Here is a 19,875-nt window from a genome sequence, read left to right as displayed (position 1 = left end):
ACTCCAGTGTAGTTCTCAGCACGTTCGAGGACGAACGTATGTTTAAGTGGGAGAGAATGTAACGACCCGACCGGTCGTTTTGAGCCCTAGCGCGTCGTTCAGCAGTCTGAGGCCATGAGTAGCTTCATTTTAGGTATTGTGACTTGTTCGAAGGGTCGGAATTTAAATTCAGGAAGATCGGAGTTAAATTTAAATGAAAATTCTCATTTGAGAAGCTTAAAGTAGAAAGAATGAACTAGGATTGGATTTTTGAGTAAACGACCTCGGAATCAGGATCTGAAGGTTCCAGCAGGTTCGTATGATGATTTCGGACTTGGGCGTATGCCCGGTTCGGGTTTTGGATAACCCGGGAGCATTTTGGCGCCTATTGAGGAAGTTAGCATTTTAGAAGAAATTTCATTAGTTTGGCTTGAAGAGCATTTCAGTGTTATCGATGTCCGTTTGGGATTCCGAGACTGTGAATAGCTCCGTATGGTGATTCTGGAGTTGGGCACGCGATCGGAAGTGAATTCGGAGGTCCGTAGGTCATTTTGGAGCCATTTGGCTAAAGATAGAAATTTGAAGGTTTTTGAGAAGTTTGACCGGAGATTGACTTTTTGATATCGGGGTCGGAATCCGATTCCGGAAGTTGGAGTAGGTCCGTAATGCCAAATGTGACTTGTGTGCAAAATTTGAGGTCAACCGGACGTGATTTGATAGGTTTCGGCATCGGATGTGAAAGTTAGAAATTTCAAAGTTCATAATAGATGCAAATTTTGGCGCGTTTCGTGATTTCGACGTTTCTTGATGTGATTTGAAGCCTCGACTAAGTCCATGATATGTCTCCAGACTTGTTGGCACGTTCGAACGGGGTCCCGAGGGGCTCGGGTAAGTTTCGGGGTGGTTTCGGACCATTTCTAGGCCATTTATAACTGCTGGTTTTTGGCTACAGCAGTGGTATATGTGATCGCGGGGAATTGGTCGCGATCGCGGTGAGAAAAATGTGAGACACGGGCCAGTGAATCGCGATCGCGGAAAGACTTTCGCGATCGCGTAGAGTAAATATTCTGCTGCACTGACTCGACTTCGGAGGCTCATATCTCACAATCTATAAGGAATTTTGAGATAATGTAAAAATCAAAGTTGTAGAACTTTGTGTCTAGTTTCTAGAAAGTAAACCATTCATGATTTGGATTTGTGTACAAAAATTTATGGCTGTTACACTACAGGGTGTCCGGGAAGATGATGAAGAAAGTTGTGTTGCACATGGGCTGACTTTGACAGAATATATCTAGAAATATATAAGGAAATGGTAAATTACCAACACATGAAAGTTGTAGATCTTTGAGTCTAGTTTTCAGAACATTAAACCATTTGTCATTTGGAGTTGTGTGCAAAGAGTTATGACTATTCTACTAGAGGCTGTCCGGAAGGCTGGGAAATTGTTCTCCGCGATCGCGAAGAGTAAATTTTGGGCTGGAAAAATTGTTCTCCGCGATTGCGGAGCATTTTTCGCGATCGCGATGAGTAAATACCTGGGCAGAATGGTATTTTAGCGGGTTTAGCTCATTTTTCTTCATTTCTTCAAAGCATGGACGATTTTTTTGAGAGCTTCAAGAAGGGATTTCGTCATCTATGTTAAGGTAAGTTACTCCTACTCACTTCCAAGTTAAATACAAGATTATATAATGGAATTAGACATGAAAATTGTGGGAAAATTGGGATTTTTGGAAGAAAACCTAGAAACTTGATAAATTGGATTTTATCATGAATTTGAGCATGGAATTAGGAGTAAATTATATATTTGAGCTAGTGAAAGAAGCTATGGATAGAGTATATCTTCGAGAAATTTTGGAATCCAGGCACGTGGGCCCGAGGGCGTTTTGGTCAACTTTTCGTTCGGGGTTAAGAATTGTTACAAATTGGGTTGTAAAGTTTAATTGAACATATATTAATGGATTTGTATAATCATTGGCTAGTTTTGGAGAATTTTACGTTGGTGCAAGTCTTCGGAAGAATGTAGAATGCCGGTTATGAGTCTTCGGAGCGAGGTGAGTCTCCTTTCTAATCTTGTGAGGGGGAATTTACCCCATAGGTGAGTTAAATTGGTTATGTGCTCCTATTTGTGGGGGCTACGTACGCACGAGGTGATGAGAGTCCGTGCGTAGCTACTATTATGCTATTGTTCGGGTAGTCTAGGACCCAAAAAAAAGCATGTTATACTTGGATTAACTGTGAACCCATTGATAGTTTGAATTGTTTAAATCACCTTGAATTGGTAAAGGAATTTGAAAAAGAGATTTAATATTAATTTTCCCTGAAATGTTAAAAAGAGAAATTTGTCTATTTGGATGATTATCCTCGATAAACTCTTAGTTTCCTACTTGAGCAAGTACTTTATGTGTGCCTGCGTCGCATGGACGATTCGTGAGCAGGATATGTGTTTATTTATGGAACGGGCCGAACGCCTCGGTGAGAATAGATGCATCTATGGCTCGTGCCGCTCGACCCTCGGCAGTGCACAGTTTACTTTCCTGTTGGAGCGAGCCGTCGCCTCGGTGTGATTTGCGCATGTTTATCTGTTGTTTGAAAATTGTAAATGTGCAATTGGCCCTACGTGGCTTGATATAAACTGATAAGATAATAAAGAATAAACCTTGGAGGCCCTTGATTTGTTGTTGAAGGTGTTTACCTGTTTTATGGCTTCACAATTAGAACTTCTATATAAATCCATGATTATCCTCGCACTTATAGAATATTGTTAATGACCTCTAGTGAGTGTCGAAGTTGGCCATCTCGTATCTACCCCTTCGGGATTAGGCGGGATACTCACTGAGTACACGTTGATTACGTACTCATACTACACTTCTGTGCATTTTTGTTGTACAGGTATTATACCTCTAGCAGCCTATTGGGCGTAGCAGCATGGATGACGCTGGGACTAGGTGAGCTGCATCATTCGAGGCGACCGCAGCTAGGATAGTCCCTTCCAGTGTTCTGTATTTACTTTCCGTCCACTGTATTCAGGACGGATGTTGTATTTTATTTCTCTTATCAGTAGTTGCTCATGTACTTGTGACACCGGGTTTCTGGGATGGTTTTCAACGGATTTGTACTAATTGTTATTATTTAAATTTGAATTCAAGTAGTGAACTTTTATTTATGAAAATGGAAGGAAAAACCTTAGATTTTCAAAAGTATTAAAAGAGGAATTAATTGATAAGTTAGTTGGATGGCCTGACAGAGGTGTCTGGCGCCACCACGACCCTTAGTGGATTTTGGGTCGTGACATCCTCTTTTCCAATTGATTCTTTGGGTTCCAATGGAGGAGCATCAACTTTTGGAGTCTCAGAAACATGTTCAACCTCTTCAATTGTGTACTTAACTTTATCAGGCAAAGACATCACCGAAAGCTCTTCAGGAGATTCATTTATGTTGGTGAACTGAATGATGAAAAAAATAAATTAGCTTGTTTAAGGCAGTGTATGTATATAAATTGTAGATATTTTGTAGTTAATTGTATTATCATAAATAAAGACCATTTACCTTCACCCATTCAGGCTTGATCATTTTGTCTTCAATTACAGCTAACCAAATCTGACCCTTAGTAGCTGACCAGTTTAGTATGCGAGGGATTGAATTAGAAATCTTTGTAGCTGTATCAATATTGACGGAGGAGCAACACTCATACAACCATACTTGCATGGCTAGGGGGAATCCTCGAATGAGATAAGAATGAACGAAAGGATTTAGCTTGTGCCTAACTGATTCAATCAATTGTCTGTAAGACTGAATACCCCATGGAAATGACTCGTACTCACCGGATTCGACCAAATAAAATCTAAAATGATCTACCAACCCAATATGGTCTCTCTCTGAAGGACAAATGAATAATTCTATGAGATATAGAATACATAACTTTACTGCATCCTCATCATTGACCCAGCTTTTGTTGGTTACTATCTGTTTTAGGTATGTCTTCTCCAATGTTACCTTATTTGAAAAGTAACTGCTCATTATCTTACTGACATAATTAGGAGTGTAACCAAAGTCTGTCACCTCAGTATGACATCTAAGACCAGTTATTACTGCAAACTCTCTCAATCCAAAATTTAACCTCTCACCTTTTAACTCAGCTGAAAAATAGGAAGCATCGGATGATTTCAATTCATACTTCATAAGAAGATGAATAGCTTGATTCTGCATGCATAAATTTGGAAATGACAGAAAATAACCAAAGCATGTCTCCTTGAACAACTTCAAACCATTTGGAGACAAAAGCGCTTTAATTTGGCTAGGAATTCTAGGGTCACATAATGTCTGGAATCTAAGCACCCCATAATCAATATTATGGGATGCAAAAAAAATGTCCATTCTAGAAAAATCAACAAATGTAATCTAACATTAATACACTAATTACAAAGCACTGATACATTTGTATTTTATTTACAAAATAACTTCAAACATATACAATATAACAACAATGTTAAACAGATCAACAAATCTACAATTAATCTTCAAAATTAAGATAAATAATCTCACATTAATTCATTGATTAAAGACATAGATACATTTGCAGTTTATATACAGCATTTCTACAAAAATCTACAAAGCAAAAAAAACACAGATTATGTAGATTTTTAACAGCTAAAACAGGCGAAATAAGTAGTGAAGAAATTACTAAATTCTTACCTTCACCAATGAATGTTTTCGAACATTTTTAGGAGATTTAACACTAGGGGCTTTTTTTGAATTTTTCTTCTTTTTGGGAGTTTTTGAACTGGGAGCCACCTTAGCTTTCTTTCCAGGTTTACTGATAGGCACATCTTCTACAAATCATCATCGAACACTATCTCTTTGCATTTCCTCAAAGATTCTCCAGCATCGAAATCATGTTTGAGTTTAGTTCTAGCTTCATCCCTGATTTGACGCGGAGAAACACTATGCTTTATATCTATAATTGCATGTGCAGATTTACCTTTATTTTTGGGTGAATGTGGTGATAATACACCCAAATCAAAAGAAGGTATATCAGCTTCTAGAGCTTTTTAGGGCTGTGCTTTGAAGCTTTGTTCTTCTTCATTGAGAAAAATTGAAGCTAAAGGTAAATGTGTGTATGAACTTTGAAGATTTGACTTCAGTTTTGACTGTTTTGTAGAAGAAAAACCTTGATTTTGGACGTTAATGGTAGAGAGTTACCTTTGTTTTTCTGTTTTTAGCGGAGGGAATAATGGTTTGAATCGTGGGTGTGTTGTGATACGTGGGTGAGGGTGTGGGTTTAGGAGAGAGAAACGTGGGGTGGGGGTGGGGGGGGATATGGAGGAATATACGGTACCATAACTTAAGGAGTGATATAAGGTACAATTAATGTACAGTTAAAATATCTTATGGTATAGAATTGGTACTTAGGTATACTAAATGTAATTATATCAAACCTTAAACATTGAGGGTAATATAGTTTCCTATATGGCATAGGAATGTAAAAATTCCCATTTCAATTGTCTTGTACTCATAATTTTCTTTTCTTTTTTTGGATTTAATTTTCCATGAGACATTTTATCGGGGCATTTGCATCTATACCCGTTTTTTGTGCCACATTTTAACCTGTGCCCGCTTTGCAAAAAAAATTGCAAGCGTACCCGCTTTTTCGCATAACTTCAGCACACGGGGCTGAAGTAGCAAAGGCAATCACACAAAACTTCAGCATTTTAGTAGCCGGGCCTGAAGTTCAGCTCTAGAGCTGAAGTTTTTGTTTTGTAACTCGCGAACTTCAGCTCTAGAGCTGAAGTTTTATTTTATAAGTTTTCGTTTAGTAACCGGGCTGAAGTTTGCNAATATACGGTACCATAAATTAAGAAGTGATATAAGGTACAATTAATGTACAGTTAAAACATCTTATGGTATAGAATTGGCAATTAGGTATACTAAATGTAATTATATCAAACCTTAAACATTGAAGGTAATATTGTTTCCTATATGGCATAGGAATGTAAAAATTCCTACTGAAAAACACAAGCATCAAAATACTCATGCCTAGACTACTTTTTTATTGTTAGCCATAAAAGTACAAACCACAAATCATCATATCATACTATACTAGAAGTGGAAACACTTTTAAGTCAAAAGTTAATTTACAAATTTATCCATCAAAAATTGTGTGACAGCATTGTCCTTAAATTCAAACATTATTCCAACAAATTTTTTGTACAAAGCGGTAAATATACATTTTAATGAAGATAAAAATAAAAAAGTTAAATTAGAAAAGTCCAAATGTGGGGCCATTGAAGATACCCATTACCTTCCTGTATTTACTGCAAATTATTCAACCTAAATGATAACGTTATGCTTCAAATAGGAACATAAACCCGAACCCAAAGTTTAAAAAAACAACAATTTCATTCAAACTGAAGTGTAAAAGAAAAAAAGATGCATTCTTTTATATGTTATAAAAGAAGTTACAACATTACATGTAAACTACAAGTAACTATTATTCGGGAAATGGATCGGATTTCCAATACAACTGCTGGTAACGGCTTGATCACACAAACAGAAACCCCCCCCCCAAAAAAAAAGAAAAAGAAAAGGAAAACAAGAAGGGAGACAAGAAATGGGATTTCTGAAATTCCGATTACCCCCAAGGTAAATCATCTTCTGCCAGCTACATTTTACCTAAAGAATGAATGAAGGCAAGAGACGGCATGATCTACAGATTCTACACTAAAAAAGCCATTTACAAGTAGGAAAAGGAGGAAGACGTTGTATCAAACTTGATCAGAGAATGGTGTCAATTGTAAGCTTCCTTCTGCGAGGTGCTTTTTCCACTATTTGCTTCTGTAGGTCCATAAAGTTGGAGCCTTTATGTGCATATAGTCTCCTGAGATTGATCACAGAAAGCTCATTGAAGCTACCGACAGCAAGGTCAGCTTGCCCTAAATCGTATCTGCAAGTTTCAAAGTCCTAAATCAAAATTTGCAAGCAGCAGTAACATACTGCATTTGAAGAAAATTAAAACAACCCAAACATCCAGAAACAGATATTGAAGTAAGTGCATACTCCTAAACCCACCCCTCCCTTGAAGGGAAGAAGAGTCCGGCACTCCTTTTTGGCAGCAAAGAATATTTTGTGTCCAAACATAATGCGATTAGACAGTTCAAAAGAAAGAGAGAGAAAAACACAGATTCAAGAGCTTCAACAATAAGGAGAAAACCAGAAAACAGTAATACATACGCTGGGTGGGCACCAATAAGTGCTACAGCCATCATTGTACAGTTATGAGCAGCAGTTATGCCCCTAGGATCATCCTCAAACACCACACACTTTGATGGCTTTCTGTCCAGCTGCAAAAGATTTTGTTTAATAGGTAAGATCCAACAAAACCAAGAGAGTCCAAAAGAAGGTTCATATTTTGGTCTGCGCTTAAAGAGCATAGAGGAAAGAGTAGAGAGTGTACATTCATCTATCACTTAAGTGGTATAGCAGGCCAATATTGCTAGGGATTTCGTAAACATTGATCGCAGATGTAAGTTTAAATAAAAAATTGTAATTGCCACACCAGATTAAAATAGAAAATGAACAATTTTAGTTCACACACCACACTTCTATATAATCTTCTCAATCATATGCTAGTAAGAAATAAAATGTGCTAAAAGCAGCACCCATTCCTAAAGAATCCAAATGAGACAGTAAGCTTAATACGCTTTTGGCATCCTTAAAGTGTTAGAGTGCACCGGTCCAACACTCAAAAGACACATCAGCCTTACCTTCACAGCTGCAGAAAGAAATCTATGTGCTATGGACTCCATTCCGTCCTCCTCTGTCACAATTGCCTGCATCAACAGCATGCCAGTAAACAACATGCACATGTTACATGTCGACCACATTATATACGTCATCTCTAAGAGAAAGTAATTAGCTTTACCTGGAAGTACTTCATGAGCCCCATGCGCTCTAAGGCTTCAACCATATTTCTACGATCAAGACTTGACACAACAGCGCAAGGGATACGGGCAGTTGATACAGCATCCAACCATTCTTTCAACCCTTCAATTGGTTCTGAAATCTGGAAAGAGGAGAATTATAATTATGGTTTTGTGTTCATGAAAAATCACAGCATGACCAATCTGCAAAAATGATTTACTTTGAGAAGATTGTCACAATAGAGTTGGGAAAGCCTTGTCTTCAATCGATCTCGATCAGCTTCCTTCTTCTCCCTCACCAGCACCTGTCAATTGCATAAAATTTCTCAGAAATAGACAGCTTTAATAAAGCATTGAATATATAAGAAAGAGTTTCTGCAAAACTAGAACACGATCTCCCAAAAGTAGGTGGGACTCGTACCATTTAAACCTAAAAGTTTGTGCAGATGACATTTTGAGCTTTACATCCCCCCACCCGTTCATTTCCTTTTCTTTCTGTTGGTGTGCTCACGCGGGGTGGGGAGGGGAAGCTTGGTCATTACTATTTTCTATCACAGTAATCTTCCCTAGAGATATGTAATATTTACCTCCCCAAAAAAATCTTAAAAAGCAAACCCAAAAATATTGCAAAAAGTTGAATCCTATGATCGTTCCTTGGAGAAATGGTTCTCATGTTTGGAGAAAAATGTTGGAGTGTAGGGATATCATTGAACATCAAATACTATGGCAGCCTAAGGCCCTAAGATAGGGTCCTCGCTATTCTGGTTTGAAAACAGGACAGGTTTGGGAGCTCTATACTTTGTCACACCTCCAGACTTTGTATGTGATGAATCCATACACAGCATATATGATGTGGTTGAGAATGATCAATGGGATGAGGAGAAGATAAGGGAGATACTGCCAGAAGAACTTGCACATGAAGCCTCCAGTGGTGCACGATGTTCTGAACAAACCTCAATGGATGCTAGAAACAAGGGGTATATTCAGTGTAAATCAGCATGGGAATACTTGAGAAGGAGAATGAACCTGCCAATGCTTACAAGAAAATCTGGGTGAAGGACTACCTTTTAAGATTGCTTTCTTCATGTGAAAAGTGTGGAAAAACAAGCTGCCTTTGGATGATTTCTTCAGGAGATTGGGGTATCTTATGGCTTCAAAGTGTTGGTGTTGTACTGAACCAAACGAGGAGACTATGCAACATCTGTTCTTTACATTATATGCTGAAAATAGGGTGTGGTCTCATGCAGGAATTGCTATGCAGGGGATTACATTCCATCAAGCAGTGATCAAGTGCTGGACTGCAGATGTGATCCCTCGATTGCAGCCTATTGTGCAAGCCTTACCAGCTGTGATTGTGTGGGAGTTATGGAAGAGAAGAAACAGCTACAAACATGGAGATGCTGTAACTGTGAGCAAGGTCATTTATCAGGTGTCCACTACTATACAATCACTAGTTAAATTCAGAAAGCCAGCACTTCAAAATGTACCACATAAATGGCCTGACCTGCTGAGTATGATGGAGTCCTATTTGCCTAAATTGAAGGTCACTAAGGTGTTGTGGGAATATCCAAGTCCAGGGTGGATCAAGGTCAATACAGATGGGGCTTCTAGGGGCAATCCAGGAAGAAGTTCCATAGGCTTTGTGTTACGAAATGAAGAGGGGGATATAGTTTATGGATGTGGAAAGGAGGTGCAGGAAGTAACAAACAGAGAAGCTGAAGCTAAGGCAATTCTGGAGGCCTTGAGGTTTCGTGTGGAGCATGATTACGTTCGTATTGATCTCCACACTGATTCAATGATGCTCAAAAATGTTTTAAATGGGAATGGAGTGTGCCATGGGTTATCTCTGCACAGGTGGAGGAGATCAAGGAGCTGATGGCAGGAAGCAATGTCACTGTGGCTCATACTCTTAGAGAGGGAAATAGTTTGGCTGATCATTTAGCTAACTATGCATTAGATGTTGGATCTATTGAGGCACACAGTTTTTGGGAGCTAGATATTCAAGGGAGAAGGATAGTGAAAAATGACAAGTTACAATGCCCTTATCTAAGAGTAAAAGTTGCAAGAAATTAGGAGGAGAGGAGGTAACAAGGTGGAGTAGCAGCCTGCATGCAACTGGAGTAGTCTCACTAGAATGCTTGTTCTCTAGTGAAATATGGCTGCTGAAACTGGGAATCAAAAGGGGGAGAGGAGATATTATGGAATGCTGTGATCGAATCCTTTCGGAGGAGATCATAGTACACTGGTTTTTAACTAACATCGGGTTCTTTTTTGCAGGAAAAAATACTGTCTCCATGCCTCACCAACTGATTTATCTTCTACGGGTGGTATTAGCACTAGGTGCTCAATCCCAGGAAGAGATGTCACTGGTGAGCATAAGCATGGAAGCTTGGAGGATTTCCAGTATACAAGGGATCAGCAACTTCTACTGGATCAAAAACTACAGAAGGCTGCCCAGAATTTTCAATAGAACATCAGCAAACCAACAATGCATGAAGGTGCACACTTGCTTGGCATTGGAAGTAATGAGGATTTGGGGCAGTCTGGACTTAATAGGGTCAGGGGGTGTGTTGTGGAAAAAGACACTACATCCAATAACTTGGATATAACATACAGGGAGCTAGGCAATGAGTTGTGCAGAACAACACTTTGCTGCAGATCATCATAGCCAAATCCTTTGGAGGAGGACATGAGGATCGTCTTTTATGCTAACTTTGGGTTCTTTTTGCAGGGAAAGATACTGTATCCATTCCCTACTATTGGCTACGAATTCTAAGGGTGGTATTAGCATTTGATGCTCAGTCCCTTGAAGGAGTACTAATAGGAGGCACAAGCATGGAAGCAAGGACAACACTGCCCAGAATCGTGCTGTATGACCTGGGGTTTTGGGACTCAAGTATGGGAACATTGGGTACATTATATAACAAAGCACCAGTGCGTCTTATTAGAGATACATCTCAAGAATGGTGCCAATCAATGGATACCTCAAATGGCTATTGGGGATCACACGAATACCTAATCAAACAGGGCATACACAAGAGAAATCTGCCCAGTTTTTTGGTCGAATGCAGTTATGACTGGGACTTTTGGCACTCAAAAAATGGGATCAATGTATGCATTGTGGAATATCACCCCAATGCATTTCATTAAATTCCACATCCCAAGTATGGTGCCAACCACTGAAATCAACAGATGAAAGCTGGAGATCACACGAATCACTCCTCAAAACACATGCTCGAAAATGCTGGACTTTAGCTCATTGAGGAGTGCGTATAGATGTACTAGCAATTATGTGAATGCAGCTAATGTTTGGAAGTCGTTGAAACAAGATGCAGAAGTATATGGGGAGTTTTGGCATATAGAAGGCAACGATGTGCGAAAAAGAGAAGGAACACATCAAGGACACGAAAAGGCAGAGAAGTTTGTGCTAGAGATTGATACATGACATTTTAGCAGATACACACTCCAGGAAGATGATTCTATGCTCTCACAATGGCTACAACAATGGGAAGATGATCAAAGCTGCAAAAAAAAGAAGAATTCATATGGGACACAATTGTCAAGATTTAGCATGGCTAGTTTTTGTTACTCAGTTTATTAGTAGTTTTCATATTGTGATATCAGTGTTGAGTACAATACTCAACGGTGATAATAGGAATTATGTACTCGTCAAAGTTTATGTCTTTCATCTCGTAAGACCTCTTGACACTTTATCTTGTTTTTTATCTTATTTATATAAAAATTAGCCATAGGCAACTTGCCTAGTGGATTTGCTAAAAAGTTTTAAAAAAAAAAACAAAAAACAAAAAAAAAAAACTGATAGTCCACTATTTCTCCAATCAAAAGACATGCAGACCGACTCATATGCATATATATCAAGTTTCCCAGAGTATTTAACAATTATTTATCTAACAAAAGAGTAAAAATTTTGATGGGCCGGAGACTTGGACAAAAATTAAGAAAGGTCACTATCCAACTCATTGTTCAAATAAAAATAGGCATGACTTGTATGATCATCATTCATCAACTCCTAACCTTATCTAGAACATGATCAGCATCTGCATAAAGTAATAGCCGCTGCACGTTATAATCTTCAGGAATCTCTAATCCTGCACATAACCAAATGAAAATAATTTATATTATTTGACAAAATATCAAAACTAAAACCATCAGACATGAGCATCTACAAACTGAGGAAAGAACTGGTGCTGTATTCTCTGAATATTCACTAGACCAAGTCAGGGAAAACAGCAATCGTTGTCTTTTATAGGTCAGAAGATCATGCTTTAGCTATTTATTATCTCCCCATAAACTGAAAGATTAGTTTTATATAATACCCTTCCCAATTGTTTAAAATTGCAAACTTACTGTCTATAAGATTATGCTTCTTGTATGATTGCAAAGCATACGTTGCTTATAACAGCTCATTTTCCATGGGACGAACATCGAAACGGCTCATTGTTCAATGTTCATAAATATTTTTTAGAGGATGGGGTTGGGGGTGGATTAGTCAGTCCCTGCCCCCTCCCTTTCCCCCAAGATCAAGGCTTCCATTCAGCCCGTGATGGGAGATAAACCATTTAGTAGAAGCCAATTTCACCCTGATCTCTGATATAGGTCAATTTCGATTCATAGAGGCCAAAAAGAATCTGACCTATATATCTACGAATCTCATTAAAAATTGGAAAGCAGTTACCACTCTCACTGCCTCATATGGAGATACTAAAAGTGCCAATAAGATCCCTGATTATGCACGGATGACATGTCACTGGCTCTCCAGATGGATATGCCAGTACTGGCAGCAGCTAAATCCTAACGCATTCCCATTTTCTCATTCTCTTGTAGGGGCCCCAGAAAACTTTAGAAATTTAATAAAATCCCATTTCCCTTTCAGAGAATTTTTCTTTTTTCCAAATGATGCAAGGGCAAATAATTCCACTGTACTACCAATATGAAACAAAAGTATGATTCTGTAATTTCAATCCCACTCGGATTGGCTAATGCTTTACTGCTGAAATATATTGATATCTTCATGGAAACCAAGTGAAGTACTTCAATTACTCAGAGCAAAAACAGCAAATCACTCACCTTCTTCAGAGGCAAGTTGATTCCACGCATCCAACTTCAGAGCTCCAGAATCTGCCTGAAAAATAAGATGTTGAACTACTTACTTTGTCAACAAAGAGTTGAATGTTGCGACTTCCACTCAAGTAGAGAAAAGAACTTGGCAAAGCAATTACTGTGAGCTTCATTATTGGAACATTAATATCTTATCACATCTTTGGTCTACAATTATCTTACACCTTCTCTTCAGCAACATGTCTACAGGAAATCAATCCAAATATTATCTTATCTCTCTCTCTACCATCATACTATATCAAGATATTTAGAAATGTGATTAAGATATACATTATTCGTATGCATATAACTCTGTTTTCTCATTCTATCAAGCTTTTCTTTCTTAACATGAAAACAAGTTCTTGTGGCCTTCTTTCTGAGTTCCAGTCCATGCACCTAATACTTTGTCTGATACAAAACAAGTCAACTCTATTCTTTAGGAGTCATATCTTGAAGCATAAACTTGTTTGGGACTGAGATGTAGTAGTTGTTGTTGTTATAGCATCAACTCCTAGGGTGAGTGATGAAAACATCACAATTCGGATATCTTGTACTCCTATTGCAGTAAAATCTATCCATGTTTTAATCTATCTTTCACACCTAATTTACGATAAAGTCTCCCATATAAGAACCAAAAAGGAATGCCGGAAAAAAAAGAAGAAGAAAAGAGAAGAAGGTTATGAGTTTGCAAGGCAAGGTCCTCAAATGTTGGATCTGAATGTAACAAACCAGCACGCTTCAAGAATCCTTATTAGCATGCAATTGTAGACAGGAACAAGAAGTACAGACATAAGGCAAATCAAGTAATCAACAGCAGAAGATATTTCCTTTTATATGGACATAATAATTTGTCAGCCAGGCTACAGGGACCACGTTCATTTAAACAGTTTATCACAAATCAGGTAACCTCTCCTAAACTGGACCAGATAGTCAAAGATTGAGGTCTTACCACCACATTATCCCAAGAGAAAATGAGGCCATAAGCTTCATCAGGCTTCATTGCATAACGGATTCTTTGGAGGAAACCTGCTTGCAGTCTATCATTTAAGAAATCCTAAATCCACAAAAGGAACTCTTTGAGTACAGATATGGTGCCTGGAGCACCACAAGGCGCAAACACTCATAGACCAGACTATAAGAACTAAACTAGTGGACTTACCACATCAACTTTGAGCATTCCATTGGGTCTAAATGTCTCAAAACCTTCTCCGTATTCGGCACCAATTGCCTGCAAAATCCGATACACACAAATAAATACCCCTTAGTCCCATTTTAAACACCAATATCACTAATGGGAAATCAAACTGTTCTTTCGAACATTTTTCCAAATATTTTTAATTATAAATACTGTAACTTAAAGTTTTTTTTTAATGACGAGGGTGCTTAGGCCACCATGCATTCATCTCGAGTATTCAGTAGGCAACACATTACATCCCATGAGAAGGGGGCGGAGCTATGTAGAGCCAAGGGGTTCAATCGAATCCCCTTCGTCGGAAATTAATACTGGCAAAACGAATTTTATGGTTTATATATAAATTGTTGAATCACCTTAACATAAGAGAAGATTTTAGTATAGGGGCAAAGGGGTTCAAAAATTGCTCTAGGTCATAGGTTGAAATCCCAAGTGACATACTAGTACTTTTTTGGATCTCCTAGCATATATTATTGGCTCCGCCACTGCCCATGAGCAAACCAAGTAATCCTGACCAACAAGACTAAAGCAAATGGATTATCACTAAGTGCTATAAATAGGACCCAAACTTGAGACCTCCGAGTTGTTACTCCTATGCCTCAATCATTCAACAATCCTCTTGGAAACATTTTGTGTAGTTTATTTTGATGAAGGCATTTTGTGTAGCTTCTAGATATGTAAATTTCAGCTTAAATAATATTTTACACGAGATATTAGATGTTTTGACTCTTGTATTTTGAGCTCGTTATTTCTTTTTGGAACAGACAAAATGGATAAAAATAATTCAAAGACAGGAATATAAATAAAAGATAAACCATACATAATATTATTCTTAAGCTATGAGCCTCAACCTAAGAGGAAACAGCCGGAAAATATAGGTGCAATATAGATGAAATAAGTTAAAAGGGAAGCTACTAAAGGCAAAATACCTACCTCTTCCATAAAAATCTTGTTAGGTGAAACTGGAAAATCTTCAAAGTGCCCATTATCCCCCGTCCCTAACGCCTTCCCAATCACCAAACGACGGCTCTGATAACACTGCGGCGAGCTCAAAGGCTTCGTTTTCTGTACTCTCTGCAGCGAAAATCTCAATCAATAAAATTGGAATAAATAAAGGAAAAAAATAATATAAGAGGAAAATAGCAAGAGCGAACCAAGAATTGGAACTTGTTTGGGAATTGAGGAGGGAAAGACGTTGGTTGTAAGGGGAGCTGGGCCTGAGAGCAACTCCTGAAGCTAAGAGTACCTTCCATTTTAGTACGGATAATTAATTTGAGAGAGAAGCTATTGAGATTAAAACGAAAGGAGGAGGAGATGGTCGTTTCTCCGCAGTTCAAGGTTGGGCCTACCTTCACTTATCCATTTAATTTGTTTTCAAAGTTAAAATAGCACAGGCTAGCCAGTTTTTTGACTGGTCATTCAAAAATAGCCAGCATTTATAAAGTTATTAAAAAATAGTCACTATTTTGCTGCAACGGGGACCGATCCAGCATAATATACTGGAGATAGGTGCACCTCTGTATGAATTTCCAGCATATTATGCTGGAACTCCAACACGCGGAAAGTTCCAGCATAATATACTGGATTTTGGATTACCCGTGTATGAATTTCCAGCATATTATACTGGACCAGTATATTATACTGGAACTACTAGAACTTCATTATAATATACTGGAGTTCCAGTATACTTATGCTACAACTCCAGTATATTATGCTGGAGTATTTTTCGGATTTTAAATAGTATTTTTGTTCAGATTTATCTTTACATGAAAAGTGGCTAAATTTCGACTTCTTTTGAAATTGTGGCTATTTTTGAATGATCACTGGTAAATCAGGCTATTTTTTAATGAAATTTTTACCTCCTATAGCAAAGGTTAACACCTTATTTATTTTAAATAAATACCATTTAAAAAAAATATATTCTATAGATACCTTTTAAGATTTATAGCAAAATATCTAATTTTGGTACCTCCTAGCCCTAAGCCACTAAATATGCTATTCAGTTACACTATTTTATTTCTCTCTCTAATTTGATACATGTCATTCTCTCTTCCAAATAATACCGGATTCATTGACCGACCACCACTTCTCTTGGCGACGACAACGTCGACGGATATGATGCCTTCTCACAAATACCAAACCTCAAAATCCAGTAACTATCAATTACCAGAGAATCGACCGTATTCAACGCCGGAGCTTAAAAGGAAGGAGAGGGTGGCCAAATATATGATATATTCCATAGAAGGAAAAGTCAAGAAATCATTCAAAAATGGTTATCGTTGGTTCAAACATGTGTCAGAAGCAATGTACATGATGCGTGGGAAGTGAGATTCAGGGTTTTTGCTCGACGGCGGATTCGCCGGAAATTAGGGTTTGTTCTTGAACAAAGACGACGGATTTTGGGGCTGAGCAACTTGATTTTCTGTTAATATATTTTAATGTATTTTCTACGTATCACGCTATATTTTCATGTATTTCATTGTATTCATTGTCTTTTTTTTCATTGTAATTCAATGTATCTCGTTGTATTCTATGTATTTCATTGTATTAACTGTCTTTTTTTCTCATTGTATTTCAATGTATCCCGCTATGTATTTCATTGTTTTCACCGTCTCGCTATATGCCATGAATGTATTCATATGTTTTTTTTAATTAATATAATTTATGTATTCAGATGTATTATATAATTTCTCTGAAGATTGCTATGTTTTTGGGATATTTTCGGTTGAGAATCTTTTTTATAACTGAAAATAAATAAAAAATTGTGTTATAATTGAGTTTGTTGAGTTATATTAGGAGTCTATTATGTTAATTGATTCATTTTCCGTTTTAAAAATATTGTAATCCCCTATTTCACGCCGTGAACACAGTCGAATACAGTCAAATACAATAATTTGTCCAGCTGTAATCCCATGTTTCACTCCATGAATACAGTCGAATACAACAACTGATTAGCTGGACTTCCATGATTCACGCCTATTTTTGCTACTGTATTCATGAATACAATTGCTTAAATACATCAAATACATCTTATAACCACAGAAAAGATATCTATAATCCGTAATATAGCAAATGATATCTATAAATGGCTAATTACTACTAAAAGATAGTGTTTTATGAAAATTTCCCTTTTTTAATTTCTCCCGTTTTCAAAGGGTATGGGGCGTTGATGGTTATGGCCTTCAATGCATGGGCTCTTAGATGGTTTTACCACAAATTACCACTTGCCTTTTTTGTTATACCGTAGGCGTCCTGATTTTATATTACTAGTCTTATGGTACGCGCGTTGCGCGTGTATTCTATACTAATAAATATAAAATTTTAAAAAATCACTTAAACAATAATTTGCTTGAGTTATAAATAAAGATTAAATAAAATATATATGTTCGTGAAAATGTTGAATGTTGATTTTTAGCCGTAACTCTCATTTTGCGTTTGTGGCGTTCAATTTAATTTTTCTCTACATCGTAATGTCATATTTATTATGCATAAGTTGAATTCATTGTATAGTTGAAAGACTAAATTTTGAAAGAAAATTCGCATTATGACTCACATTTTAAGAATAACTTCATGTATTTTTTTCGTGTTATGATTGTTATTGCCTTTTTAAAATATAATTTAGCAGATTTTTTTTGAATTTACTCTTAAAATAATAATAAAATCATTAAAGACAAATATGCCATAGTTCGGTCTAAAAATGCTTGTGTCGCTAGAAAAATAAAATATACGACAAAAAAAATTTCTTTAGAATAAATATTTTAATTGACTTCAAAGTCTTTATATGAGTATTGTTCTTTCATATAGTTTGTTATAAGAAAAGAATTTTTATAAAGTAAAGTCTTAATTAATTTAAAGTCACAAATTTTAGACTTTCTATCTACTTTGTCTGGTGTGAACTCTATTTTTAAAGAGTAAAAAAGGCGAATAACATTTTGCTAAGACCATTCATAATTTAGAAAAGATTTGGATTAGATTTTTAGCTAAGTTAATTCAAAGATTTAATAGTTTATTGTCAACATTAAAGGAAATAATTTATTTCCTTGTTGATTTAAATTATTAATATTGTTCATCTCCAATTTTAAATATTTAACTATAATATAATTTTATCCACTAAAATTCTATTCCTATAGCTTGTAGGCGGAAAAATCGATTTGAAAAGGAGTTAAAAATGCAAAGAAATGGAAATCCTTTACTTCTTTCCCTTTCATTTGTTTTTCTTTTTATTTTCTTATTCTGAAAATTAATATTATAGAACAAATAAACATGGATGGTTTTGTTACCTTCTTAGCGAAGCGTTTATATAAAGCAAGTATTTAATCGATTTCAAAATGTAGAACTTTCTACTTATTCAGATAAGGAATATATTTTAAACCAAAATTTTAGTTGACTTAGAACTTCTAAAAATTAGGGAAAAACTTAAATTATAATTTTGTCATACATAAAATCTAATTTTAGAGGGTAAAAAAGGCAAACGACATTTCGCTAAGGGCCTTCGTGTTTTTAATATAGTATAGGTATAGATAAATATAGATGATCATAAATAATAAAATTTACGCTTAATCCGAAACAAATTTAGGATGAGCACTTTTCATTAATACATGTATTATGAGGATTAATAAATTGGCTAATTTTATATGGATTGTCGGTCTATGATCCCCTTCATTCGGACTTGAAGCCGACAATGTAAACAAGCTCATATAGACGAAATTAAGCATCTTGCTTTTGTGTTTTGCCAAAAGAAGTCCTTTGGTATTGCTTTGTGACTATTAACTTTACTAGTGGTGTTTTTAAATAAGTGAAAAGATTATTTTCGAAAATATCTTTATGAAATTAGTTTAAATATTTGATTAGTTGAATTATTGAAAGTGTTTTCCTCACAAAAGAGTTTTCATTATAACCGATGATAGAAGATATAGTTATCAGTAGACAGAACCCTTCTTTTTGTTGTTGTTTTCTGTTTTGTGCAAAACATAAATTGATTACTCAGTTTCATAACATTCGACTAGCCCAAACATTATTTTCAATCTTTTAGGGTGTGTTTGGTATGAAGGAAAATGTTTTTCCATGAAAAATATTTTCCTAGAAAATGTTTTCATGAAAAATGAGTGATTTTATCACTTATTTTCTCTTGTTTGGTTGGTAAGTGGAAAACATTTTTCGGAAAATATTTTCTACTGTTTGGTTAGAGAGTAGAAAATATTTTTTTTAGGAAAATATTTTTTATGCAACTCTCCTCACCCCTCCCCCTCCCCCTCCCACCTCCCCCCACCCCTTCCCGAAGTCTCTAAAAATTGACACAACCCAAAGGAACTAATGTGATGTTTTACTTTTTTACGTAAAAACCGCGAATTTTCGAACCCGTAAACTTTATAATTTCTAAACCCGTAAACTTTCAAACACATAAACCTCCAAACTCATAATTTTGGAACTTGAAAAATTTCGAACCTGTAAATTCGAAAGATAAAAAAAAATAAAACTGAAAATATATAAAAAAAAAATTCCTTGGGGGGGGGGGGTGGTGTGGGTGGGTGGGGGTGGGGGGTGGGGGGGGTAGGGGGGGGACGGGACGGGTAAGGGGGTTATTGGTCGACGAAAAAGTAAAAAAAAAAAGTAAAAAAAAAGTTAAAGTTTAAGTAAAACTTAAAAAAAACGTAAAAAAAAAAAGTTTTT

At 36.5% G+C, this 19,875-nt stretch overlaps 1 protein-coding gene across 1 annotated transcript; it reads right to left on the bottom strand.

Moving 5' to 3' along the window:
• Nucleotides 1-6,389: 6,389 nt before the first annotated feature.
• LOC109241267 (phosphoglycolate phosphatase) lies at nucleotides 6,390-15,542 on the bottom strand. The gene is made up of 11 exons (XM_019407989.1): nucleotides 15,360-15,542; nucleotides 15,139-15,279; nucleotides 14,173-14,241; nucleotides 13,963-14,067; nucleotides 12,984-13,038; nucleotides 11,931-12,004; nucleotides 8,117-8,200; nucleotides 7,898-8,038; nucleotides 7,740-7,805; nucleotides 7,207-7,316; nucleotides 6,390-6,919 (listed from the first exon to the last, which is right to left on the bottom strand). The coding sequence occupies exons 1-11, from the start codon at nucleotides 15,456-15,458 to the stop codon at nucleotides 6,751-6,753; spliced, it is 1,113 nt and encodes a 370-aa protein (XP_019263534.1). The 5' UTR covers nucleotides 15,459-15,542; the 3' UTR covers nucleotides 6,390-6,750.
• Between the last annotated feature and the right edge of the window lie 4,333 nt (nucleotides 15,543-19,875).

The sequence above is a fragment of the Nicotiana attenuata genome, unplaced genomic scaffold, assembly GCF_001879085.1.
Source record: "Nicotiana attenuata strain UT unplaced genomic scaffold, NIATTr2, whole genome shotgun sequence".
Taxonomy (NCBI): Eukaryota; Viridiplantae; Streptophyta; class Magnoliopsida; order Solanales; family Solanaceae; genus Nicotiana; species Nicotiana attenuata.
This window is presented reverse-complemented; position numbering and strand designations above follow the sequence as displayed.

Bases quoted from the DNA above. Each gene is read 5' to 3' on its own strand.
- LOC109241267 (XM_019407989.1), bottom strand. From the start codon at position 15,458: ATGGAAGGTACTCTTAGCTTCAGGAGTTGCTCTCAGGCCCAGCTCCCC. The intron at 14,068-14,172 runs GTAAGTCCACTA...TTGTGGATTTAG, and splicing joins GAATGCTCAAAGTTGATGTG to GATTTCTTAAATGATAGACT. The intron at 6,920-7,206 runs GTATGTATTACT...TGAAACTTGCAG, and splicing joins CTTATTGGTGCCCACCCAGC to ATACGATTTAGGGCAAGCTG.